This window comes from Lonchura striata, chromosome 32 (assembly GCF_046129695.1).
Source record: "Lonchura striata isolate bLonStr1 chromosome 32, bLonStr1.mat, whole genome shotgun sequence".
Classification (NCBI taxonomy): Eukaryota; Metazoa; Chordata; class Aves; order Passeriformes; family Estrildidae; genus Lonchura; species Lonchura striata.
In genome coordinates, this window is record NC_134634.1 from 5,425,334 (window position 1) to 5,452,146 (window position 26,813).

A 26,813-nucleotide genomic window follows, 5' to 3' on the forward strand; every position below is an offset into this window, starting at 1 on the left:
GTCCCCAGGCCATGCCAAGGGTCCCCAGGCCGTGTCCAGCTGTCCGGCCATGGCGGGGTCCCAGGCCGCAGAGCGGACCCCGGCCCCGTCCCGCGCCCCTCCGGCGCCCTCATGCTGGGCCGCGCCCCGGCCCCGGCCCACGGTCACGCCAGACGGCGCAGACGCATTGGGCCGGGATCGAAGGGCGTGGCAAGAGGGGCGTGGGGACGCGACGTGGTGACGCAAGGGCGGGGCGGGGCGGGGCCGGCGGTCGGGGCTGCTGTCAGAGCCGGGACCACGAGTGGGGTGTGCGGACGCGCCGGTGGGTTCCGCGGCAGGGCCGGACGGTAGGGCCGGACCCAGCCGGGCGGGAGGGCTGGGAGAGGGAGCGGGGGCCGTGGCTGGCACCGGAGCAGGGCAGGGGTTGCGCTGGGGGCCGCGCCGGGCCGGTCGCCCGCGGTCGCGCCCCGGTGTCCTTGGCGCCGCCTGGGCGCCTGGGAGGAGGGGAGCGAGGGGGGCGGGACTGCGGCGAGATGGGCAGGCCTGCGGCCAATGGGAAGGCTCAGCTGCTCGCCGCGGGCCTATAGCCAGCGAGGGACGCCGGTCCCGGGCGGCGGCGGCGGGCGGTGATTGGCGGGCGCGGGGGGAGGCGGGCCTGGCGCGCTCGGGGCCGGGGCGGGGGTTCCGCTGCCCCTTCCCGCGCCCACCCCGGGCCCCCCGCGCCCACCCCGGTTCCCCCGCGGGGCCGATCCGCTCCGTTTGCCCGCCCGGGGAATGCCGTCCGAGCCCGCGGCGCCTCGTGGACGTCTCGGCAGGGCTCTGGTGGGCCGGGGTCGGCCTTGTAGCGGACGCGGAGGGTCTGCCCCGGCCCCCGCCCGCTCTGAGGCCCTCGCCCGACGGTGCCCGGTGCTGGATCAGCTGTAGCTGTAGCCGATGGCTCTGCCCCCACCACTTCCTAGAAGGTAGAATTCCTGCTGTTTTTAACCTAGGAAGTATTTCTAAGTCACAAGTCCTTATCAAGTACCTGCCTTCTAGGCTGGTGTCCCCAACCCGACTGCCGGTGGGTCACACTTAGCACTTTAATCTGCTTATTGGCGCACTCTGGGCCGTCATCTGTTGCAGGCATTCCTGGGGTATGACCTTTTGGTGAGGTCTGAGCTGTGACTGGCTGCCCCTCTACACGCTCCTCAGTTGGCACTTGAAGTCTGACCTTTGCATTTCTGTGTGACCCTGATATTCCTTATCTCCTACTTGGTTTCCTACGTTCTTGCTTCTGGTTCTCTATTTTGATCCAACTTGCATTCATCCCACCTCCAAGCTTGCCTTTCTCTGTCCAGGCTCCTAGCTAACCTTTGCTTCAAGAGATCTTCAAAGAGCAGCTAGTTCTGCTCACTTTGGGTCAAACTCTGGTATTAACCTCACTGTTTTCCAGAGAGGTCACTGGATGCTGCTGAGTGACAGCACCAGAACTGGTTTTGAAACTGGAGATGATGATGCTACTTCTGTCCTAAAGCTTTTTCCCTCCCATATGCATGCCTGTGCTCTGGCACCAGATTCAGTTGGCTCTCTGAAATATCACGGAATCATGGAATGCTTTGGGTGGGAAAGGATCTTAAAGATCATCCAGTTCTGTCCCCCCCACCATAAGTAGGGACACCTTGCGCTAGCCCAGGTTGCTCCAAACCCGATCTACCCTGGGTTTGAACACTTCCAGGGATCCAGGGGCAGTCACACCTTTTCTGGACAGCTTGTACTAGGATCTCACCATCCTCACAGGAAATAATTTCCTCCCAATATCCAATCTAACCTTACTGTCTGGCAGTGGCAAGCCATCCTCTCTTGACCTGTCATTGCAGGCCCTTGTCTAAAGTCCCTCCTCAGCTCTCTTGGAGCCCCTTTAGGGACTGTGGGGGTCTCTAAAGACTCCCTGGAGCCTTCTTTTCTCTAGGCTGAACATTCTTGACTTTTTTAGCCTTTCAGAAAAATAAAGTGTGTTGTACTGTGTAGATCTGATGAGGGTGAACTGGGAGAATTCCCAGTGCTGTGGCACTTGTGGTCCTGCACCTGCTGGCCTTCCTTGCCAGGTGTTATTGTGGGCAGGGTGGAAACAACAAATGGTTCCCTTTTTCCTATGGGTAAATCTGTCAAACACTTTATCTGAATTCAGGTGAATCTGGGTCTTCCTCAGGCTCTTTGAACCAAAACCTTATAGTTTGCAGTGGGAAGTGTAGCCTGTCATGCCGGGCAGCCAGAACTACAGAATCACAGAATATGCTCAGTTGGAAGGGACCCACAAGGATCATCAAGTCCAGCTCCTGGCTCTGCACAGGACCATCCCCAAGAGTCACACCCTGTGCCTGAGAGCACAGTCTAAACACTTCTTGAACTCTCAGACTTGGTGCTTTGACCACTTCCCTGGGGGGGCTGTTCCAGTGTTCAGACATCCTCTGGGTGAAGAACTTTTTTCTAATACCTGACCTAAACTTCCCCTGGTGCAACCCTTGGGTCCTGTTACTGGTCACTACAGGGGAGAGCTCAGTGTCTGAACTAGATTCAGCAAGACAAACCTGGAAGGCTGGCTAGCAAAACGCTGGCCATGAAGGTGTGTTCTTTTCCTAGTCCCTGGACTAGGAAAAGAAATTTCATTTTAATCTGGTGTACACATGGTAACTGCTTTGACATTGGGCTGCTGCTCATTAAACTGGTCTGGGATATGGAAACCAGCCAGCTGGGTCACCTCTAGTCTTGGGTCCTACCTCTTGCGGGAGGAGCTGGGTGGAAAGGGCAGCTCCAAGAGGAGTTGCTCCAAGTGCCTGCACTTCCTTCAGGATGATTTCCACCGCTTTCCTTGGGCTGCAGTGGTTGGTTGGATGTGCATCAAACCCCACGGCTGACCCTGTGCAAACCCCCAGGCCTCCCAGTACATGCCCTACTGCAAGGTGGGACCTCTCAGAGGTCCTACACCGGCTCCAGATTACTTTTCTGGGTTCTCTGAGCAGGGGAGAGCCCCTCTCTGGATCTTCCACCTGCAATGATATTCTTGGGTCTGGGCTTCTGAGGAGCAGCAGTCTTTTCTGGAGCCCACTTCTCAAGTGCTTTGCACTACTATACCCCTACTTTGCAAGCGATTTTCCCTGTAGATGGTTTCTTCCCAGCATTATCCTGGTGCACATCACAATAAACAAGCGGAGTGGTCACGGAAGCCCAGACCAGCCTGGGAAGGAGAGTGATGGAAGAAGCTGAAATCAAGAGATGTGGGTGGCTTTGGTGTGCAGTGGCTCATTCGAGGCTGGTGTTGGGTACCCACCAAACAGACTTGCTTTGCACTGTCATGACAGGGGAGATGACAGTGCAATGTTGCCAGGGATAGGAAAGGCAGACCTGGTCATACTGAATGTACTGAGTGAAAACTGTATTTCCAAGCCATCAGGGACCGTGCTGTGGGACAGGGTGGAGGGATTAATCCAAACTAAAAACTGATCCTAAGCTCGGTTCTCTGTACTTGAGGAGGGGGTGGTCTCTGTTCAGTGCTCTCCTGAAGTAATTTGTAACCCACTTTTCTGTTCGCCCTCAACAGGAACTTGTGTGAGGCAACGGGACAAAAATGCTTAACTTAAGGACTTGTGCAGCAAAACTGAGGCCGTTGACGGCCTCACAGACTGTAAAGACAATTTCCCAACACAGACCGGCAGCACCCAGGACGTTCCAACAGCTCAGGTGCTACAGTGCACCGGTGGCTGCCGAGCCATTTCTGAGTGGGACTAGTTCAAACTATGTTGAGGAAATGTATTATGCTTGGCTGGAAAATCCCAAAAGTGTACATAAGGTAAGGATCAACCTTGCCAGGACATCACCTTCACTTCTCTGTGTGTCTGAACAGTGGGTGCAGGTAAGTACCACCTCTTGAGGAGGAGTGAATTCATCAGTTGGGGCTGGATGTTTGTGGATGGTCCGTCTGCCTCACTTTGCCTGAAAGAAACAGCAGTGATTCCTTGAGCAAGAACCAAGAGGAGCTTTTTCTGTTCAAGAGGAAACGCCATGGGCTTGACATCGGCAGCATCCTGGATCACAAGTGGATACAAGGAATGGCTTCTGGGAATCTATTTGTAGCAAGCTCCCAATGCTGTATTTTTTCATCTCTGGTGGCTCATCAAGAGGATTGATTCCAGAGTGGAGGATGGGGAAAGGGGGGCAAGGAGGGTATTCTCCACATTGTGACTGGTTTTTTTTTTGTCTCAGGCATGGGTGGTATTCTGTTTTGGGGCGGACGTAGCTAAGCTTGGCTTTGAGCTTGTGTGTGTAAAGCCAGATTGCTGATCTACAGATTTGGCCTCATTCTGGCCTTGTCTCTTGCGTGGACTCCACCTTGTCGCAGCTCCTCTCCACTCCTTTGTGCTCTCTGCACTTTTTCATGGGTCCCCCGATGCTGAGCTGCTATGCTCTGTCTGGGCTTGCAGCTGTCTCTAGTTGTGTTGGCTTGCAGGCTTCATCAGCCTGTGTGCCCTGCCCAGGGGAGGAAAGTGCCACTCCTGTCCTCTGTCCTGCCAGATGGAGGGTCAGTTGCTAGGATGGAGCTCTTGGATGGAGTCAGGCTGTCATGGGGACCTGGCTGAGGTTTTTCTATCCCTGTGTAGCGCAGAGACCAGCTACTCCTTGCTGTGGTGTGTCCCACCAGGGACGAGAGACTTGTTCAATTGGGAAGAGCTGGAGTGCCTTTGCTGTTGTCACCAAAAACTTCTGAGGCTTGCTGCTGGTGTGATGGTCCCAGCTGAGCACACTGAATTCATTTCCTCCGTGTAGACACCAGGGGCTTAAACTGCAGAGCAAGCTTTAGTGCTTGCTTAAAATAGGGAAGATAAAAAGGTTATTTTAGGGCATTTTCTGCATGGAATCCTTTAGCTGACCTCCAGTTTTCAAGTCCAATGAACAGAGTTGGATAAGAATAACAGTAAAATAATAAAAATTAGAGTGGGAGAAAGAAGAGGTGAAGGCATGGGGTATGGGTGCCAGTGGGCTGCCACGGGGTCAGTCAGTGCTGCTTGCTCCTGGGTCTGTGTCCCCTTAAAAGTGGGGACACCATCCTCCTGGCCTCCATTTGACCATACCCTAAGCAACATCATGGGTGCTTCAGGGAAGGTGGCCAAACAGCTGTGGCTGCAGGTGGGTGGTACCTGCATACATCTCAGGTCAGTTCAGTCTCCCTAAGCAGCAGCCCTGAAGTCTGGGTTGAATTGGGTGACCAGGACACAGGTCTCCCCATGGATCTATACATGAAACAGCCCTTAACACAGACCCTTTAACTTTGCAATGTTTGGGATTTTAAATTGAAAGGGGTTTGATGATCCCATCACCCTCAGAAAACTGAAGGTCCTTATCTGGGTTGATAAAGGACACAGCAGCGTGCACAGCATGAACCTATTGGTTGCTACTTGACTGCCTCCTCTCAGCAAAGATCAGATTTGCCTTAAATTTGGTTCAGGCTACTCCTCATCCTCCTGCAGCCTTAAGTTCTGACGTTCATCATCTTCTCCCTGCTGGAGCAGGAAGTGCTGCCAGACCTGCAGGCCATGCCAAGTAGGGTTGATGCTTCTGGAGCCCGTGGCAGGAGAAAGAGCAGGAAGCAGTTTGTCCCTTATGCACGTCCCAGCCTGAAGCACCCTCAGTGCTTCAGGGGACAGAACTGCCTCCTCCCCTGTACCTCGGCTCCAAATGGAAGCTGGTGGGAAATGTTACCCCTCTTCCCTTGGTGTGCATGCCTGATCTCCAAGCTGAGAAACTGGGACATGACAGTATGAGCCCACACCCTTCTTCAGAAGTTGAATTTGGTAGAAGGTGCTGGTTTGGCTTGGTGAGCTGGTTTGGGATTGTTCTCAATAGAGGAGCCTGCCCTGAGCTCCAGTCACAGAACTGAGCTCAGGATCCACCTAAAGAGTGAACTCTTCTGGTGTGTGGCAGGCAGCTGGTTCACCAATCCCGCTTTGCCAGTGCATGGAGGAGCACTGGGAAAGCCAGTCCAGGCTAATGTTTTGGCTTGCAGCTGTGGGACTGTCTGAAAATGCCTTGAATCTGAGCCAAAATGTATATCTATGTATCTTATATCCTGTATGCATCTATACAGGGTATAAAAGCAAGTGGAGCACTCACAGAGCTGCCATGGGCACAGAAAAGTCAGAGGACAGTAATCGCTGAGTTTATTACTGCTGTTACCTTTGGCAAGTGCTGGATTAAGTTCAAAGTTCTCCTTTCCATGATAAAGCAGGATAACTCTGATGGGGCAGCCTCTCCCATGGTAGATGTGAGCTCCAGAGGCACCTTTGTGCTCCTCAGAAACCCATGGGATAGCCCTTGCCTTCTCTTGAATTTAAAACCACTGCAGCAAGTTGAAAGCTGATGTCTTTATGGCCCTTATCACAGTCCTAGCCTGCCCTGTGCCATGCAGGCATCATTATGTGGAGCAATAAAGCACTCAGTGAAAGTGCCACACCTTGTTTGCAGAGTTTAAAGTGAACTTTTTCTTCCAAAACAGAAGCTAATTGCAACTCCAAGAGAAATGAATGGCAGAAGGGAGAAGGTTATAAGGGCAACACCCCTGGCTCCGTGTCTGTCCCCATCACCCCCTCTCAGGTTGACAGGTGCTCCTTTTCTCTTGCCTGTCTTTATTTGCCAGTACATAAACCAAAATTAAACCAAAGCAAAGTATCCAGCCAGGTTCCTCTCCATCCCAAGGGCACAGAGCCCATTCCTGGGTGCTTGTCCCTCTGTTTACAGGAGCTGATGGCTTTGGGGGCACCCAGGAGCTCTGTGAGCCTGTGGAAGGGAAAAGCTGGGGTGGAACAAAAAGCAGCTCTCCCTCTTTTCCCACTGAAATTTCCTTTAGCAGTCAGAACAGGGTTGGGTGTTTTCTGTCTTCCCTTTATTTTCCCCTTGGAGGAGTGATTGTTTATCAGTGTCAAAATGTTCCAGATCTTATTTATATTCCTTTAGCGTGACCTGTTTCTAAATTTATTCACCATGTGATGGGACAATGGGGTATTTGGGTGAATTGGGACTGGAAATACCTTCCTGGGGCATGTGATAGGTGCTGCAACTGGAGGAGCTCTGGGGGAACAGCTCAGCTGGGGTGACTCCAGCAAAGGGCAGATTTTCAGTCCTTTCTACCCTGCTTCCAGGGGACAAAAACTCCCATCTGCAAAGGGAACAGGAGCATTGCAGCAGCTGCCTTGTTCTGGGCATGGGAGAGCTGGTATGGGAATACCTCTGTAGTGCTGTTATTGGTGTCACCAAAAGGATGGGGGAAAATTGAAGAAGAGATAGAAAAATAAAAATATTGCTGGTTGAGGGCTGAACAACACAGCTTATGCTGGTATTTAGGTCTTTGGCCATTCAGACCATGGAAAGAAGAAGAGATGTATTTACAGGGCAGAAATATTTTTCAGAAAATACTGGGGTGTTTAGAGAGCAGTGGCCTCCCCTGGGGAGAAGAAAATGAGCTGGAAGTCCAGGCTGGGGCTTGTTGCTCAGTTCCAAGAGCAGAGCCAAGAGATGGGGTATCACTGTCCTGTCCTGGTGCCACTGCCAAAGGAGGGGTGGCTCTGGGGTTGGCCTCATGCCAAAAGAAACAATCCAGATGGATGGGAGGTGGGTAGTGATGCAGCTGGAATAGTGGGAGATCATCAGTGCTCTTTTGTTCAAGGCAGGTGGGTGCTCTTAGCAGCATCTGCATGGAGCTGAGGTACAGGGGAGGAGGCAGTTCTGTCCCCTGCTTTGGCAGTAAAGTTGAGTCTTCTGTAACCTTGAGGAGGTGTTTGGACTGCAAGTGAAGACCCTGGTCACCACTCTTCTTTCCTTTTTCCTAGTCATGGGACATCTTTTTTCGCAACGCCAATGCTGGAGCTGCTCCAGGCACGGCTTACCAAAGCCCCCCTCCACTGACTACCAGCCTCTCCACCCTGTCCCAAGCCCAGTCCCTCGTTCAGGCTCAGCCTAATGTGGATAAACTGGTAGAGGACCATCTTGCAGTGCAATCTCTCATCAGGGCGTATCAGGTAAGGGGACTTTGTGCCAAGGAGGGTCACATCTTTTGTAGAGGGGCTTGCAGTGGCTGAGGTGGGCTGGAGCTAGTGTGAATGATGCACATGTTTGCATGGAGAGCATGAAGGATAGGAGCTGGGCTGCCTCATTTGGAATAGGAGCAGCTGCTCTGTTGGGGCAGAAACTCAGCTAATATGTTGCTGGACAGTAAGAAGATTAAAGCTATTGTCATCGAAACAGGGTGGCAGGGAGGGGGAGATCTTCTCCACACTGGGTGGTTTGCTGCTGTTTGGAATGCTGCCCCAATGCTGTGGGCTCCTGCCATGCTTAGCAGTGTCATGGAGCACCCATCCTGCTTCCCACTGTTGCTGACAGAACTTCCAAGGTCCTAAAATAAAAGGCCACCACCCTCACAGGGAAGAATTTCTTCCTGATACCCATCTAACCTTGCTCTCTGGCAGTGGGAAGCCAATTCCCCATGTCCTGCCCTTCCAGGCCCTTGTCCAAACTCCCTCTCCAGCTCTCTTTAGGCACTAGACTGGGCTCTGAGTTCCCCCAGAGCTGTCTTTTGTCCAGGCTGAACACCTCCATCTCTCCCAGCCTGACTCCAGAGAAGAGAGGCTCCAGCCCTTGGAGCATCGTTCTTATTCCTTGTTTTGGCTTGTGTTGCATATGGACACTAACAAACAGCATGGCTCCTGTTGGGGAAAAAGGTGTTTTCTCCCACTGATTTGAGGATTTTCTGTGTACCTGCAAACTGCTGAGGTAATCTAAAAGCCACCAGCTGTCCCCAGCTCAAAGCTGTTTGCTGGATTAAGTAGCCTCCTCGTCCCACTGAGAGCATCCTGGCCATGGGGAGCAGCATGGTGAGCTTCCATCCTGCTGACTGTTATGTGATGGACTCACCCCTGTGCTTTGCTGAGAGATGGACAAGCAAATGGTTCACAGCCAGAACTGGCCCAGAGGAGCTGTCCTGTGGCCATCAGTGCTCAGGACTATGATGTCACCTGGCCCTGCAGAGAGCAAGGGGTAATGGTGCTTTCTTCTCAGTTTGCCTTAATGCTGATGACTGATTTCAGGCTCCTTGGCTGGTAAAACCACAAAAATCACATCTTAAAATCCCCACGGGATGCTCTAAATAGGAATGAGCTCTAGTAAATAAGTTCAGAGCACTGTGTCTGGTTTGTACAAGAGGTTTAATAATCCACTTGTATTTGAGTGCTTTTCCTAACTGGTAGCAGATTTGATGCCCAGAGTGTTGTTTGCAAGGAAGGCTGCACCCTGTACCATGGCAGTTGTATTTCCTGCCCCATTCCCAGCATTGCTGAGCCTGAAACTGTCAAGGAGTAACCTGTGACTCACCAGTTGGAGAGTGCTGGCCACCAAGATGGCCTGAGTTTACCCAGTTAATGTGCTAGGATCTGTCTGTGGGTACCTACCTCTGCAGCAGCAAAACCCCAGAACTCCTCATCGCCTCCTGTTCTCTGTGGTACCCAATGTGGATTCAGACCCAGCATTGGAATTCCTGGCCTGACTGCTGCTGCCAGGAGCTGTCAGGACTCCCTTGGTACAAAAGCTCTTTGTTATTTCCATGGCCCTTCACAGGAGAGTGCTCCAGCTTCTGCGGTGGGCTCCTCTCTCCAGAGGGACACTGTGACCTGCTGCAGAGCATCTGGGCAAACGTTCCTCAGACATGTTCCTTGGCCTTTCAGGAGCTACTGCTGCCAGTGGCAATGCCTGTTTGCTCTGTTGCCAAGAGAACACCTATATCTGCCAAAATCCAGAAAATTCATATAATCCCAGAATCGTTTGGATTGGAAGGGTCCTTAAAGCTTATCTTGTTTCACCCTGCCACCCCCTGCCACAAGCAAGGACACATACAACCTTTGAAGTTGCTCCACAAGCCCCATCCAACCTGGGCTTGAACATGAGCCAGGGATGGGGCAGCCACAGCTTCTCTGGGCAAATTGCTTCTTCATGTACCTGTGATTCTTAGGAGACCATCAGTGTGAAGTACTGCATCTGTAGAGAGGAGCTGCCCAAGCTGGACACTGGGAAAGCATCAGGAGACCCTTAGATGCTGTCTCTGCTGTGAAGGAGCTTGCCATCCCCCTGTACCCCTGCCAAACCTGGTGTCAGGTAGAACAGAGCAGTCCTGATGGCTGTTAGCACTCTCCTGTGTGCTGTACGTGACAGTAAACCCAATTTCTGCAGGATTTAGCTGCAACTAGAATTGAGGTAGCTCAGCAGAAAATGTAAAGAGGGAAACTCTGAATTAAATTTTCTAACTTTTTTTTTAAAGAAATGTCTCTTCAGTTAACTTGTTTTAATGACTAATCTGTGTTGTTGCTTCCAGGTCAGGGGTCACCACATTGCAAAGCTTGATCCTCTCGGCATTAGTTGTGTAAATTTTGATGATGCGCCAGTAACTGTTTCTCCAAACGTCGGTGAGAATTACTCTGCAAATTAATTCTAATGTAATTTAACTTTTTTACCCCTCCCCTCTTTTGTTTTTCTCTCCCTTTTGGTTCCTGTTCTCCTTTCCATTCCTGATGCATTTCATAGATTCGAGGGCACCATGTAGCACAACTCGATCCACTGGGCATCTTGGATGCAGATCTGGACTCCTCCCTTCCTGCCGATATTATCACATCCACAGACAAACTGGGTGAGGGCTTTGAGAGCAGTTGGTGCTGCATTGCTTGAGCTCCCCTCTATTTCACAGCTTCGTAGGTAGATTGCTTCACAGGCCAGGGGTCTGAAGTTTCCTTAGTAATGATCACTCTAAAACTGTAGTTGCCGGTAGCAGCAGCAGTGCAGTCCTGCCACCCTCCGGCTGTCACTCCAGTACTCAGCTCATGTTTCTTCAATGAGTACCAAACAGTGTTATCACTGATCTTGCTCACCCAGAAGCAAAAACCCAGAAGGGCTGGAAGCAATTGCATCTTCGAAAAATGCAAAGCAGAGAGGTTTTTTGTTGGGTGAGAGCTGGAGGCTTGTTCTCTCAGCTCCTGTTGCTGCCCTTGGGGACCCTCAGAGTTGGGAGTGAATGTACTGGGTTCATCTCTGCGGGGCTGAGGCTGCTCTCCTGAACTTCCAGCTTGCCCCAGCATCTGTATATCCTTTAATTGCCCTTTGTCCAAGACTGAGCTATGAGTTCCTACTGGTGATCATAACAAGGAAGCTTTGGGATGCATTCCTGTCTAAGTAGAGAGGTGGAAATTCCAACGCGTTTGAGTGAGAGCTGCATGAGTGTTGTACAGAAGTGTGTGTGGTTCTCAGGACTTGAAATCCTGATCTGAAAGTGCTTAAACCCAGCACCTCTCCATGTGCTTTAGAGCTGTTTTCTGTAGTTTGCTACCATTCTTCTAGCCAGGATGAGGTTGCTGAACTCTGTCACCACACTGGTGCTTCCCAGGGTGGTTCCCTGGCACTCCGAGTGCTCCAGAGGCATGCTCATGCTCCTAACGTAGAGTAGAGCAGCAGTGATGATTACTAACCTCACCAATCGAAGCAGCCGATCAGAATGCACGGTGCATGTAAACCGCCTTGATTCCTTATTCATCTGCCAGCAACAGGGACACCAGCCCTGGACCTGCTGGACCTTCGGACAGGATTACATGTACCAGGGGAGGTAGGGAAGGGAGTAGGTTTTGGTTGGACCAGTTCACTGGATGATGAGGAAGCTGCTTCATCCCATAGTCTGGACTCTGACATGCTTCTCACTGTGGTGGGAAGCATTCAGGTGTAGATAGTCCATAGGCATTAGCTGGAAGGAGCCTCAGCATGGGATCTCTTGTGTCTGAGCAAGCCCTTAAGCTTAATCTCTGTTAATCTGTGGCTTTGATATTAAAATACCTGTCATTGTGGCTAGTGGTGTTGATTTGCTTCCCAGGAATCCATGAATTCATAGGAAATAACGAGTCCTGGTCACAAGATATAATGGTGGCAGCTGCCAGCTCGTGCTGGGGTTGTGTCTCATGGTGGAACCCCACACTCAGGTGGCTAGGTCTTAGCAAAAGACTTTGTTTTATTTACTCTAAGTATTATTTATATGGAATAAATTTTCCCTTGATATTTTTATCTTGAAAAACCTCATCTAGTCAATCCTAGCTGTAACTGAATGAACTTAGCTTGCAAATAGTGTTCAGGAAGTGGGGAAGGAGCTGTGGTGGTGCAGAAGACAGAACTCCAGCTATACCTAAGGTTGGGTTTTGCCTGCTTGTGGCAGAAAAAGCCAATTTGTAAGCAGATCCTGCTGGTTTTTTTTTTTGGTGTGGTTTTTTTTTTTTTGCTTTGAAGGAGTGTGTAGCACTTAACAGGGTGGTTAATAACAGGAGTTGTTTTGAAACTTGGAAACAATCTTGTTTCCTCTTCTGAACGGCAAAGTCCTTTAAAGGTCAGCTTTTGTAGTGTGATCACATTTGCCAACAGTTTAAGTGGCAGTGCTGTGATTCAAATGAGTTGGATTGTTAATAGCAGAAATTGATCCTTCTTCTAAATTGCTTTTTGTTTAGCAACTGGTTTGGTTCTGTTTTGGAAGCTCTCTTTGGATTAAGCAGTTCAATCTTCGGGGAAAGTGTCAGAGAGAGAAAACCTACCCAGGGCTACTCACTCTGAGGAGTGGTGGGGCTGGAGCCACCCAATTCCCCTTTCTCTTGTCTTTTCTATTTAAAAAAAATGCAAGTAATCTCATCCTGGTCTTCCACTGCAGCTGGTCTGGCATGGTAAGTGTGTAAAACAAGGACAGGATGACTACAGGAACTCAGTATGATCCTGAAAATAGAAAGAAAGAAATAGTACCTTAGTACACTGAAATTCAGGTGGTGTGTGGAAGACTGTGTGTGTCTAAGTGTCTGTCTGTCTGTCTTTCTCCCCGTGGAAGGCAGCTGCCTCTGCCTCATGCAAAGGGAAATTGATAGAAATCCTCCTCCAACTCAGGAAGAGCCAGGCGAGTCCCTGCAGGGACCTGGGCTTGAGGTGTTCCCACCTTCCTTTTCCCCACTTTGGGGAAGTGTCTGATTTTCCCTGCTGACCCAAATGACAAGTGTTTCCAAGTCTTTTTGTAACCTAGGTGAGATTGAGGCACTTGGGTCACCTAACCTAGCTGGGCAGGCAGCTCTGGTGCTCATGCTTGCCCACTGTTGCAGTGTGCCGGCACTCCTGCCTGCACCAAGCATGCTCCAGAGAGACGGCTGTGCATGCCTGCTGTGCTGCCATCTTCGCTGTCTTCCTTATGAACTGCCTGCTTGTCAACACCCCAGTCCTCCTCTGTGCAAAGGCAGCAGCCTTACCTCCATAGGTTGACCTTGAAATCCTCCCAGTAGCACGAGCAGAGCAAACCCTCTGGAGCAGGTGTTGGTGGGAGGCAGCTCCCAGCTTCAGAGGGTCCCAGTCCCTGTGATGCAGCTTGGCAGGATGCTTTCGGTCGTGGCAAATGAAGATGCCAGGCCACCCTCTCTCCCATCAGGGTGCAAAAGGAGATCTCAAACCGTGCAGCTCAACTACTCCCCAGTGTCTGATGCCCCCTTCCCCTCCTGCTCCTCCCTCCTCTCATCAGACTTCCCACGAAGATTCCTCTTCTGCCTAGTGTGTAGTCATCCTCCATCCTTGCCCTTTTGCCTCTGTTGGATTTTGCCTGTATTTTAAATACTGTATTTTTTTGACTTGTGCTTTCCATGACTAGTTTTCACAGTGCCAGATTTTTTATACTAACTTTGACTGCATCTCTCTGTCTTGTCCCTTTCTACATCCCCCCTCCCTGCCCTCCCCAGACCTTGCAGTGTTCAAGGAGCGGCTGAGAGTGTTAACAGTAGGAGGTATGCAATTAATGAACCCTTAACCTTCTGGAGTGCAGGACTCTCTTTGAATAGGTTATTCTGGGCATGAACTGAGCTGGTAAAGTGGACCACTCCCATCTCTCACCACTTCTGAGTTTTGTGGCATGTTTTATTTTTAATTTCTACTCAAAGTCTTGATGTAGGTGTGTGGTTAGTACACTTTGCCTTGTATAAATCCTCAGTTTGAGCCTTGCTGGCCTTTTCTATACTGTGCTTGCATGCCTGGCTTGCTAGAGTACATGTTTTGTTGTGAATATTAATTTTACAAGGCCTCAATCTCCCTCATTGGTTCAAGACTCCTAAAAATCGAAGCTGTCTTCTCCTGGTTTTGTCTCAGGGAAAATTTGGCATCTTGTCCCTTGCCTTCCTCCATCCAATGGTGTTGCTGCCTATAAATACTGAGTGTTGTCAGAGCTGTCAGGTTGCAGCAAAGAAGCAAAGATACTTAAATGTCCTAGAACTCCTTGTAAAATCTGATACTCCCAAAGTGTGCCAGAGTGTCTTCAAAGCATCGCAGCAGAATAAGCCAAAGCCCTGTGCTGCAGGTCTGCAAGCTTCAGCAACTTACTGAGGATTCCCTGAAACCCTTCAACAGGCAGTTTGTGTGGGATGTTCCCTGCTGCATCTCTCTGGGATTTCTGTTTGAATGGGAACCAAAGAGAAGTCCCAGAGACATGGGGCCAAACTCTCAATTCCTGTCTGGTTCAGTGTTCCTAGGCATAGCTCTGGAGCAGAGCTGCTGGGGTCTGGCTTAATTCCCTCTCCTGGGACTCTAGTGTGGCAGGAGCAGAGGGGATGAACAGCAGTGGCAGCCAGGCATGTGTCCACTACAGGCTGACTGGAGTGTTCCCAGTTTCTGGACTCGCCCCTCAAGGCTGCACAGGAACGAGCCATGAGCAGCCCTGTCATCATGGAATCACAGACTGGCTTAGGCTGGAAGGGGCCTTTCATACTACCCAGTCCACTAGACCAGGTTGCTCCAAGCCTGGCATTGAACACTTCCAGGGAGTGGGCTGTCTACAGCTCACTGTCCATTCCTGACCAGTCAGCAAGGGATAGACTTTTAAGATGAAGTTCAATGAAGGGGCCAGCTCAGGAGGGGCCAGTTTTTGCCACCCATTCCTCTGAGGAAGGTGGGTCACACTGCCCTGCCATGCTTAGATGGTGTTCCCCAACCCCTCTCTAAAAGAACAGGTCCTCTAAAAGCTCCCTCTCTAAAATCTGGGGTCCTGGGCTGGTTTGGAGGAAGCTGGGAGAAGTAGTGGTATGTGTGTCTGCTGCAGCTTCTGCCCTGGGGTTAGGAAACACCTTGGGACCAGGCCTTGTTGGGAGTGCGGGAGGGATGAGCAGAAGCCTGAAAAAGGTGCCAGGGCTGTGGACTGAGTCCTTCGTCCAAGCTCCTGGTTCAGAAGGGTCATGGGACTCTTCAGTTCCTGGACCTGCTTCTGCCTTTCTGCATTGGTTTAGCGAGATCAGCACTGCCCCTCCTTCTCTGTGCCTCAGTTTCCCCAAAGACAGCCTTTAGCTTCAGCGGGTAGTGAGGCATCTCTGATGGCTTTGGGGTACAGCAGGACTCGCCTGCATCCCTAAATCCCAACCTCCAGCTCTTGAGGCCTGCTTGGCCCCTCTCCAGGCCCAGCTCAGCTCCCCACAGCCCCATACCATGAGTAGGAGGAGCTGCCTCCAAATTGTCAGCTGCCAGCACCAAAGGGTGGAGATTTACTGAGCAGAGCTAGGCAAAAGCTCTAATTAAAAAGCTGTTGGTTGGGGTGAGAGGGTACCTGGGCAGCCGAACCTCTGAATGTCTGCTGACCACCCTGCTCCTGGGCTGAGCTATTCAGGAGAGTCCATCAGAGCCCTGTTGCCTTTTCTCTTTCTTGCTTCTCTGTCTCTTCCACCTTGGGGTTTTGTCTGTTTGGTTGTGTCTGTTTTAACTGTTTCCTTCTCTGTGTTGACTCTTCATTTATCGCTGTGTGCCAATACCTCTGATGTGCTTGGTGACTCTTCAATTCCTGTTTCTTTTCTCTCCCCTTTGTTATAATTTGTTGTGTGTTTTTTGTGTTCTTGGGGTTTCAAACTCCCTGACTCACCCTGGATTTTAATTGCCCATTTCCATGCATATACATTGCTTTGTGGTACATTTCCTGTGATGCCTTCCATAATAACTAATTGTTCTGTGCTTAATGTCTTTTCGTTTAATTATGGCTTGGTTTTTATTCATATAAACCTCCATGCTTATTATTTTTTATGCTCCATCCATGCTTATTATTTTTTTATGCTGCTTTTTTTTTGTCCCTTTCTCACTTCTCCCAAACGTACCTGGTCCCTGTGTGATGGTATCCACGTCCCTCTTCCTTCCTTCTTTCTCTTGCTTCTCCCACCCATGACAAATCCTGCAGGCTTTTATGGTCTGGATGAATCTGACCTCGACAAAGTTTTCCACTTGCCCACAACTACTTTCATCGGTGGAAATGAATCAGCTCTTCCACTCCGGGAAATCATCCGTCGGCTCGAGGTGAGGAGGGCAGGGGTCTCGCCAGCTCTGTGTGCAGCCAGGGCCAGAGGCAGAGCAGTTGTCCTTGGAAAGTCCTGGGTCAGCCTGCACATTTTAAGATTTTCAGTTTGGGAAGTGCTTATCAGCACTCGCCCCACTCACAAGAGTCGCCTCGAGTAACCCACTCAGCTCTGATTGTCTCCAGCTTTCTGCTGCATTGCAGCAATTCACTTGGTTTGCTCAAGGTGGAGCAAACCGAGGCAGCTGGATGTTGCCTTTTTTGAAACCTCTCCAGCTATGCTTTCCAGTTTGAAACAGCAGCTGGTACTTGCAGAGCACCGGAGTGGGCTGGAGGCCTGTGATCCCCTCTTCTGGCACTGCAGCAGTGTTGCTGTCCTGCATGGGCATCCATCAGAGGGTTTTGGTGCAGGTTTGAGACCTCTGGGGCTGGGGCTTCCAGCTCGTACAGGCAGTTCCCCTTTCCTGCCAAATTTCATCCCCTCCTGTGCTTGGACTGATCTCAAGTAGCTCAGGCATGCTGCAGGCTGTTCAGATGATCTCTGCTGAGACCTTGGAAGAAGCAAAACTGTGCCAACATCTTAGCCCATCTGCAGGAAAGGGCTCCTCATTGTGGGAGGAGCTTCTTCTGATTCTCCCCTGCCCTGTGATACAGGATTTTGGACTGCTCACAGTGATGCCGTGAAGAGGGAAAATCTCTCCTCTGAGGTGGATGTAAAGGATTTGAGGGAATGATTGTGGGCCCCTCAGGGAAAGGGAATTAAACAGCTTGATGCTGAGTCATGTGCATGGTCCGAGCTGCCCTGCAGCATACTGAAACATGTCCTGCTGCATCCCTTTTCCTGGGAATACAACTCAAGCAAGGCTTCTGAAGTGGGGCTGTTGCAGGGCTGGCGGCTAGGTTCCCCCAGGATCCCCCTCCTGCTACACCCTGCTGGCATAGAAGGGCTGTTTGGCTGAAAGGGTAAATGGGGAAATGAGGAGCCCCTGGCCCTATGAGCCAGCAGGGTGCTGCAAGTGCCAGTCCTTTGGGGGTTTGAGGTGCTGGAGCCCTGGCTGTTGTCTGATGCCCCCTCACTTCCTGTTGGAGCAGATGGCATACTGCCAGCACATTGGTGTGGAGTTCATGTTCATCAACGACCTGGAGCAGTGCCAGTGGATCCGGCAGAAGTTTGAGACCCCAGGCATCATGCAGTTCACCAATGAAGAGAAGCGCACGCTGCTGGCCAGGCTGGTCCGCTCTACCAGGTACCCTGGGGGTTGGCTTCACCTTCCCCATATCTTCCCCAGGAGGTTTCCTCCCAGCCAGAGTGATGCAGTCACCAGCTGAGTCACATCATGACATCTTCTGTTGCCATCAGCTTAATGAGCAGGTTGGCACAGCTGAGCTGCCAGTGTGGCAGGCTGAGGTGCTGGCAAACAGCCTGAAAATGTGGATGAGCCTGAAAGAAAAGGTCTAAAAATGAGGATTAAGTGTGGCATGGTGTTGGAGTGGGGGGAAATGGCCAGCTGAACTCTGGGAAGACACTGAAGTGAATGTTGTGCGCTGCATGGTACCAGCTTGAGCATCAGTCAGTGCTGTGGCTCCCTTGGTGCAGTCCCTGTCCCTTCTCTGCTTTCTGCCCTCATTGATCCCTCCCTCCCTCCCTTTGCCTCCTAGGTTTGAGGAGTTCCTCCATCGGAAATGGTCTTCAGAGAAGCGTTTTGGTCTGGAGGGATGCGAAGTGCTGATCCCAGCCTTAAAGACCATTATTGATAAGTCAAGTGAGAAGGGAGTGGATTATGTGATCATGGGAATGCCCCACAGGTAACCTTGCCTCTAGCCATGGTGCTCCTTGGTGCAGGTAGAAGGTGGGGGGAGCTGCTGGGATTTGCTACTGGAGGGCACATTGGTTTCTACCATCACCAAATTGATCTTGGTTGGTGATGAGCCTCAGCTGAAGAGCTCAGGCCTTCAGCTGAGAGGCTGCTCTCTGCTCATCAGGGTCTTTCCAGCTTCTTTGTAAATTCATCTGGAGAGGGGTGGTGGCTTGAGGTCAGAGCTGGAATCATGCTGGAATCCCAGCACCTACCCACCCTGGGGCATCTCAGCAAGTATGTAGGATGTTGTGTTGGCCAACCCATCCCTGTGCTGGGAGATCTTCAGACTCCTCTTAGGGAGTCCCTGTATCTGGGTGGCCCCACAGCGATCACAGGAGGTGTGGCCTGTGGCAGTGGGGGTTGTAGATCACCATCAGCATTCAGTGGCTGTCAGCAGTGGCCTTGCTTTTGCAGGGGACGCCTGAATGTTCTTGCCAACGTGATCAGGAAAGAGCTGGAGCAGATATTCTGCCAGTTTGACTCCAAGCTGGAGGCTGCTGATGAGGTGAGCTTCTCCCATGCCTGCAGCAGGCTGCTGCTGCCTGTCCCTGAGCAGCTCCCAAGGGTTGTGGCTGGATTGTGCCACTGCTTCTGGTGTAACTCAGTGGCAGCGGTGTTGCGAGGATTTCCACGTTGCAAGCACACCCGGGTGATGGGAACCTTTGTAGAGGTGCCAGTATGGGTCTGTCCTTGCCTCTCTTGGGGGTGACATGTGCCATTGTCTCCAGCACAAACTTGGCTGTTGGCAGCTCTCCAGGGCATGAAGCAGCTTTGGGGTGGTTGCTGAGAGGTGGCCAGGAGCAGAAGTTTATTTGCGCCCCTGGTCCCTGTCTGGGGTTCTAAAGCAGCTCCAGAAGCAGCTCTGTCACTGCAATGAACTCATGCTCCAAAGCTTCATCCTCATAAGCTGGGATGATTTGGCTTTTGGGAAGCTGGGCTGGGCTGGTTTGATCCTGTCATGAACTTCAGTGGGATATCAAGGTGAGAAAGCAGCAGCCTAGGGTCTCGAGGTGGCTGCATATTGGGAATGGTTATCATGGATGGCCATGCTGCTGCAGTGTGGGTAGAGCTCAGGCAAGTGTTACCTGTTATTCAGAGTCTTTGCCCAGCCCACCACACTTGCTTCATCCCCCACACCTTCAGCTCTATTTAGATGGGCTGGATGCATGTCTGAAGTTGGTGGTGGTTTGGCATCTGGAACAGGCTTTCCTGGGTGCCCGTTCAGTTCCTGCAGTGAGTGCCTGCTGTGTTGTGGCAGTACGTCCAAAAAACGCTCCCCTCTTCCAGCCTTGGGGTCAGCACTTCTCTGTCTCCTTCCATGCCCCATAAGCCGCTCATGCTTCTGGAGTGACTCTTTTCTCCCCTCCACCAGGGCTCTGGTGACGTGAAGTACCATCTGGGAATGTACCATCGGCGGATTAACCGCGTCACTGACAGGAACATCACCCTTTCCTTGGTGGCAAATCCTTCTCATTTGGAAGCAGCTGATCCTGTTGTTCAAGGCAAGACTAAGGCAGAGCAGTTTTACTGTGGAGACACGGAGGGGAAGAAGGTGAGTGCTGCTCAGATGCGTATAGTGACGTGGCCTAGGCTGGATGGATTTTGGTGGAGACAGGCTGGTGGGAAAGTGAAGTAACTTGTCTGCTTTCTGTTTGATGGGCCCCTTCCCCTACTGTCACCCTGGCTTTGCTCCCCTATCCTTCCCTTTTGTTTTTGGAGGTGCTTGCCCACCCTAGGCTCCCATTGCTGCTTTCTTCATCTCTGAACTGAGCTGGGCTGTGGACACAGCAAATGCACAGCTCATGACTGGAAGAAGGGACATGAGGGGAACCCCAAGGCAATCCAAGCACCACACCTTGGGGGGCTTGGCAGCAGGATCTCAGTGTGACTAGAGATAACCATTCCTGGGACTGGGAAAGCTGGAGCTGGCAACAGAAGGCAGTTCTCCACACCCTGGTGGGAAGGGGCTGTGGGGAGCTGTTTGCTGTGTGATTCATTGCAGACCTGTCTACAATCCCAAAAAGTGGAAGTGAGATCCAAAGTGCTTCCCTCCCTCCTACACCCCATGGGCTGGATATAAATAGACTGGTCCTGTCCTCGCCTGGCAGGCGGTGTCCTTAGCCAGCCCCTGGGATGGTGACAAAATAACATCAGTGGCTCTGAAGCTCCTGGGCCTGCTGCTGCCCATGGGGCTTCTGGGCTGAAAGTGTGAGAGAACCAGGCTTCTTCTCCCCCCAGTGAGAAAAAGGCTTTGCTGTGAGATGTATGTATTTGGGAATGGGACTTGCTGCCCAGCTGGGGCATACCGGCTGTTGTTTTGCTCTCTGCTCAGGGTGCCCCAAGTGTGCTGCCCTTGCTGGGGGGGTGCTGGTGGCCACAGTCTCTGCCCAGTGGTGTGTCAGCCGTGGCTGACTCCCTTCCCATCCCCTGGGAAGGCATTGGATATGTTGATGAGCTACTCTATGTCCTTTCTGGGATGCTGAAAGCTCATGGGGAGGAGAGCTGGGCCCTTTCCTGGTGGTTCCCTGCTCTCTGTCCCTGATGACCGCCACGGCTTACCCTCTCCCAGGTGATGTCCATCCTCCTGCATGGAGATGCTGCATTTGCAGGGCAAGGCATTGTGTACGAGACATTTCACCTGAGTGACCTTCCCTCCTACACCACCCACGGCACTGTCCATGTTGTGGTCAACAACCAGGTGAGAAGCAAATACCCTGTGCCTGTGGGTCCCTGGCAGAGCTGTCACTGCAGGCTCTGAGGCAGGGAGTAGCTGGTACCAACAGCAGCTGTTTCCCTTGCCAGTGTTTGTGGCAGGAGCCTTAACCTGGGGTCAACAGGGGGTGCTTCTCACACAGCTGCTCAACAGCAGCAGCTTTTGAGCCCAGTCTGGTACTCAGTGTGCAAGGTCTGACAGGGCCGATCCTGTCTGCTGCCATGGAAGCCAGAGGTGTTTCACTGAGACCAGCCTGTCCCCACAGCTGCAGCAGGTATCAGGATGTGCCACTGTGTCCAGACACAGGAGACAGGCAGGTTATGCATCTGCAGCCCAGCAGCTGCAGCTGAGCTGCTGTTGGAGCTGTGTGAACAATTTCCTGGGACAGCAAAGTGCAGATGCCTCATGCTGAGCCAGCTGTGATATCAGTGTCCAAAGAAGGAGCTGCATAGCAAAGCTGTATCCCAAATGTAGTTGGTAACACTGTGCTTATCCTGTTTGCCCTCACTTGCTACAGATTGGCTTCACAACAGACCCCCGGATGGCCCGCTCCTCCCCATACCCCACTGACGTAGCCCGGGTGGTCAACGCGCCAATCTTCCACGTCAATGCCGATGACCCTGAGGCCGTGGTCTATGTCTGCAATGTGGCAGCAGAATGGCGAAGCACCTTCCACAAAGACGTGGTGGTGGACTTGGTGAGGAATGTGGCACAAGTCCCTGAGGCTGGGACTCTGCCATGGGTGTACTTGGGTCCCTCCTGGGCTGCTTAGGACCCTCCCTCACATGACCCAGGTAACTGCCAAGTGCTTTTGGAGTGGTAGGTCACAGGCAGGCATCTTTCCTTTTCTGGCAGGTTTGTTACAGGCGCAACGGACACAATGAGATGGATGAACCTATGTTCACGCAACCCCTGATGTACAAACAGATCCGGAAACAGAAGCCAGTGTTGCAGAAATACGCAGAGCTGCTGATTTCCCAGGGGGTGGTAAATCAGCCGGAGTATGAGGTATCATCTGCGGGGCCTGAAAGGGGAAAACTGCTGGTGGTATCTCCAGGGAAGGCTACTTTCATGGCTCAGACCTGGGTGTGACCCATATGAAGGGCCCACATGGGCCTACAAGAATCACGTTCTTGTGCTTGTAACCTAAAGGTGGCAGAGCTGTGCTGGGGTTGGGTGTGTGCTGCAGACCTTGCAGCGATGGAGTTCAGAGCCAGGGCTCATCCTTGAACTGTGCCAGCTCTGAAAAGTGCAGGAACATCTAGTTCAAGGATCACCCTGTGATCAATGTGGAACAGGCCATGCAGCTCTGGGCCACTGCAGCACAGGCAGGTCTCGGTGCTTGGGACTGCTGTGGCCACGGGTACCTGGGGCAGATCCTGTCCCGGTTCTGCTGCTTGGGCAGCTCACGGCACAGAGGTTCTGCCAGCCCTGCTTGCCCTGGCACCACCTTTCAGCATCAGCAGGGCTGGACACAAGATATCAGCTCTGAGCGTAGCAGAGCTATGCCTTGGGGTACAGGGGTCCCAGCTGTGGCTGTGCTCTCTGAGGCTGAACTGCACAGCTTTGGGCCCACCTCTGTCCTCCAGCACCCTTGCAAGCTCACCAAGGTCCTCAGACTCAATACCCTCGTTTAGAGATCCCCCATTAATGTTTTTCTTGGTTCTGCCTTTCAGGAGGAAATTGCCAAGTACGATAAGATTTGTGAGGAGGCCCATGCCAGATCCAAGGATGAGAAGATCTTGCACATCAAACACTGGCTGGACTCACCTTGGCCAGGTAAGTCACTAGCAGCGATTTAGAGGCCATAGCAAGGCACCCGGCCTCTCTAGATCCATGGCAGAGATTTTCTAGTAAGCCACCCCACAGGGGAGGTTAGTAGTGCCCTTCCCGTTCCTGGTGTCTCTACCTTTGCTTGAGGGTGTCTGTGACCTGAGGTCTTCCCATGGATCTGGCACGTCTCCTGCAGCATGGTGTTTCTCCTTCTCTGACAGGTTTCTTCACTTTGGACGGGCAGCCCCGGAGCATGACCTGCCCTTCCACTGGCCTCAATGAAGAGGACCTGACGCACATTGGTCAAGTGGCCAGCTCAGTGCCGGTGGAGGATTTCACTATCCATGGAGGTAGGAGCTTGTGAAAGCTGTGCCAGACTGGGCATTTGTTCTGGAGAGATGTGAGATAGGGCTGGGATGTGGCCTGGAAGGAAGGGACATACTGGACTGCTTCAATATGGGTGGGTAGCAGGTCAAGGGTGGGGATCCTCTCCCTGGGTGCTGCATTCTTGAGACCCTGCCTGGAGCTCTGAGGGCCTCAGAACAAGCAAAACCCGTGGGCTGGTTGTGGAACAAATCTGGTGTCACTGGAGCTCTGTCTTGTGCTGCCTATGAACCAGTTCCTGTCCCGGCAGGTTTGAGCCGTATTCTGAAAACCCGTGGGGAGATGGTGAAGAACCGGACAGTTGACTGGGCCCTGGCAGAGTACATGGCATTTGGCTCCCTGCTCAAAGAGGGCATCCACATCCGCCTGAGTGGCCAGGATGTTGAGAGGGGGACATTTAGGTAAAACCCTGCTTTTGGAGGCTTTAAAGGCAATTCCAGCCCTTCTGGAAGGGATCCAAAGGCTGATGATGAAGTTACTCTTCTCCCTTTTCCAGCCATCGCCACCATGTCCTTCATGATCAGAATGTGGACAAGAGGACCTGTATCCCCATGAACCACCTCTGGCCCAACCAGGCTCCGTACACTGTCTGCAACAGCTCCCTGTCAGAGTACGGTGTCTTGGGTGAGTGAGTGGGTATGTGCTCACTGCCCAGGGTGATGCCACTCTGGAAGGGCAGCCCAACCCTCTCACTGCTCTTCCGTTTCTCAGGATTTGAACTGGGGTTTGCCATGGCCAGTCCCAATGCCCTGGTGCTTTGGGAAGCCCAGTTTGGGGATTTCCACAACACTGCTCAATGCATTATCGACCAGTTCATCTGTCCCGGGCAGGCCAAGTGGGTCAGGCAGAACGGCATTGTCCTGCTGCTTCCCCACGGCATGGAGGGCATGGTAAGGCTCACCCTGGAGGTGGAACCCTGGACAGCAGTGGCACTACTCATGATGTGGGAGTGCCTGACTTCGGGTTCTCATGCTTTCCTTGGCCTGCAATGACCTTCTGCCTTCTTGGTCCCCATAGGGTCCCGAGCACTCCTCTGCCCGCCCAGAGCGATTCCTGCAGATGTGCAATGATGATCCTGATGTCTTCCCTGTGAGTGGTGGCCCCCATGGTGTGGTGCTCAGCCTGGCCCTCCTGTGCCCTGGATTGAGCTCAGTGGAGGGCAGCAACACCCGTGTGGGCTTAGCACAGTGGGAGCTGATGGCAGGAGGCATGGGATGCCTTGGTCTCATGCTGGCTGGAGGGTGTGGGGAAAGAGCCTGAACCTGGTGCCCAGGCTGCACCTCCATGGAACCTGGGGCTGTGGCATAGTCCAAGGGAGAGGTGGCCCTGAAAGTGGCATGAGAGGGGGTTGCTGGCCACCCTTATGGCCAGACCAAGGTGGAGAGCACAGCCCTGGAGCCTCTCCAGGATCTCTGTGTGCTCTGAAGAGTGAGAGAAGGGGAGGGAGGGGAGGGAAGGAGGGAGGGGAGGGAGGGCTGGGGACCACTCCTCTACCTCCTACTGGAGCCACAAGGCCAAGAGGTACCTTGTGTTTCCTGAAATCCCCTCACCCGTTCTGGCCAAGACAGAAGCTGGATGACTTTGATGTGCGTCAGCTCTATGAGTGCAACTGGATTGTCGTGAACTGCTCCACTCCAGCCAACTTCTTCCACGTCCTCCGGCGCCAGATCCTCCTGCCTTTCCGCAAACCGGTCAGTGCCAGCAGCTCCATGCCCAGCTTGGTGCCCAGGCAGGGTGCTGTCTTCCTGTTGGATATTTCCCTGGACTGGGATTGGGCTGGGTGCAGCTTCTTCCTGCACCTCAGACATGGGCAGTTGGCTGCTGCCTGGCCAAGGAGCTTATTGTGCTCAGGACTGGCTTGGCGCTTGATGTACGGCTGCTGTCTCATGTGGGTTGCAAGGGCTGTGACCCCTTCCCAAACTCCATGGGGAGGTCAGGGCTATTGAAGCCAACAGACACTGCTACATGACCTACTTCAGCCAGTTCCAGTCAGCTCTAGCCATGGGACAGGCTGGAAGCCCCTCCGCCTCTTCCCCAGGGGACATCCCAGCTGGGATGGTTGGTGCTGTTGGGAATCGGTGCCCAATCTAGCAGAACACTGCAGCTGAGTTGAGAAGCAAATCTCTGGCAGCTGCTCCCTTGCTCAGGCAGGATGGGCAGGGGAGGGCAGGCAGGTGGCTGCTCCAGCACTGGCTTGTAGGGGAGGTGTTTCTGGCAGGTCTGACCACATTGCTCTGCCTCTTCTCCCCCACTCCAGCTGATAATCTTCACTCCAAAGTCACTGCTGCGCCACCCCGAAGCCCGCTCCAGCTTTGATGACATGCTGCCAGGTACAAGTAGCACAGAGCTGCCTGTGTTCTCCCACGCTGCTCCGCAGGGTGAAGGGCAGGAGTCTGTCGCCTTGGGTAAAGTCTGCCTGACAGCAGCCTCCCCATGGTGGAGGCTGGCCGAGTGAGGCCAGGGCCTCCTTGGCACACCAGAGCCTCATTAGGGCTGAGCCTGGCACCCTTGGGAGACTTGGCTCCATGTTGCTTCCTCCATCAACAGCCACTTGCAGCTGGGATTTGGTAGCCCCAAGTGGCATGTGATGGTTTGTGGTGGGAGTTGTGCCTGCTGTACCTGGGTCAACTGACTCTGCCTCTCAGGGTCCTGGAAGGGGCTGGCATGGCATGTGGGTGCAGTGGCTGCTGGCACAGTGCTGTGAACTGCTGTGGCTCAGGGTGCCGTTCTCTTCTTTGGCAGGCACCCACTTCCTCCGTGTCATCCCTGACAGTGGCCCTGCAGCCCAGAACCCCGAGCAGGTGAAGCGGGTGCTGTTCTGCACTGGCAAGGTGTACTATGACCTGACCCGTGAGCGCAAGGCCCGGCAGATGGAGGCCGATGTGGCCATCACCAGGGTGGAGCAGGTGAGTAGGGTCCTTCTGCCACCATGATCTGTGGGCTGGGGGTTCTGTAGCCCCCGAGACACTGCCCCATGTCTCCTGTGACACCACTCTGTGTCCCCTGCAGCTCTCCCCGTTCCCCTTTGACCTCCTCCAGCGAGAAGCCCAGAAATACCCAGCTGCCGAGCTGGTGTGGTGCCAGGAGGAGCACAAGAACCAGGGTTACTATGACTATGTCAAACCCCGGCTTCGCACCACCATCAACCGTGCAAAGCCTGTCTGGTAAGGACACAGGGGGTGGTGAGAGGCTGGGAGGGAACTGGTCGGTACAGACCCTTCTCATGGCCCACCTTCTCCCTGGTAGGTATGCAGGGCGGGAGCCAGCAGCTGCCCCTGCCACTGGCAATAAGAAAACCCACCTGACAGAGCTGCAGCGGCTACTCGATACAGCCTTCAACCTCGATGCCTTCAAGGACCTGGCTTGAGCGCCGTCACGGCGCAGCATGCTCCTCCATCTGTCTGTTCATCTCTCTGTCCTTTGCTCGCCTCCCCCCCTCAACTACAGATCTTGTCAACCCCACACTGTTGCCTGGAGTCCTTGTCTGCCTCATGCCAGGGTGGCTCCAGTACAGCTGCCCTGGGAGCATGAGGGTCTGGGGGCTGCGTGCTGCCATGGTGGGTAAGACCCATGGCCCCCCAGACCCCTGGCATGTCTGGTCCCTGGGGCGCTTCTCTGGGGGTGTCCCATACCCCCCAAGAGGGGCTGGTCCCCACAGCTCTTCTGTGGGGGTGTCCAGTGCAATGAATCAGGTTCTGCCCAGTTCGTCTCAGTCTTGGAC

General features: G+C 52.9%; 1 protein-coding gene across 4 annotated transcripts; it reads left to right on the forward strand.

Annotated features, from left to right (window-relative positions):
- Positions 1-209: 209 nt before the first annotated feature.
- Positions 210-26,554, forward strand: OGDH (oxoglutarate dehydrogenase). 4 transcript variants are annotated; one of them, XM_021544848.3, is made up of 24 exons: positions 210-326; positions 3,557-3,805; positions 7,836-8,024; positions 10,367-10,457; positions 13,785-13,829; positions 16,250-16,365; positions 17,456-17,610; positions 18,023-18,169; positions 18,637-18,727; positions 19,595-19,774; positions 20,792-20,920; positions 21,453-21,632; positions 21,791-21,943; positions 22,612-22,714; positions 22,930-23,058; positions 23,343-23,493; positions 23,589-23,716; positions 23,804-23,982; positions 24,110-24,181; positions 24,661-24,783; positions 25,350-25,422; positions 25,835-25,998; positions 26,102-26,256; positions 26,339-26,554. In XM_021544848.3, the coding sequence occupies exons 2-24, from the start codon at positions 3,584-3,586 to the stop codon at positions 26,457-26,459; spliced, it is 3,096 nt and encodes a 1,031-aa protein (XP_021400523.2). In that variant the 5' UTR covers positions 210-326; positions 3,557-3,583; the 3' UTR covers positions 26,460-26,554. The 4 variants fall into 4 exon arrangements, with proteins under 4 accessions (XP_021400523.2, XP_021400522.2, XP_021400525.2 ...); XM_021544847.2 differs by having other exon boundaries at positions 210-301; XM_021544850.2 differs by lacking the exon at positions 13,785-13,829 and having other exon boundaries at positions 210-301.
- The last annotated feature ends 259 nt before the right edge of the window (positions 26,555-26,813 follow it).

Coding starts and splice junctions, on each gene's coding strand:
- OGDH (XM_021544848.3), top strand. CDS start 3,584: ATGCTTAACTTAAGGACTTGTGCAGCAAAACTGAGGCCGTTGACGGCC. Junction 10,458..13,784: donor AACTGTTTCTCCAAACGTCG/GTGAGAATTACT, acceptor TGCCCTCCCCAG/ACCTTGCAGTGTTCAAGGAG. Junction 26,257..26,338: donor AACCGTGCAAAGCCTGTCTG/GTAAGGACACAG, acceptor TCTCCCTGGTAG/GTATGCAGGGCGGGAGCCAG.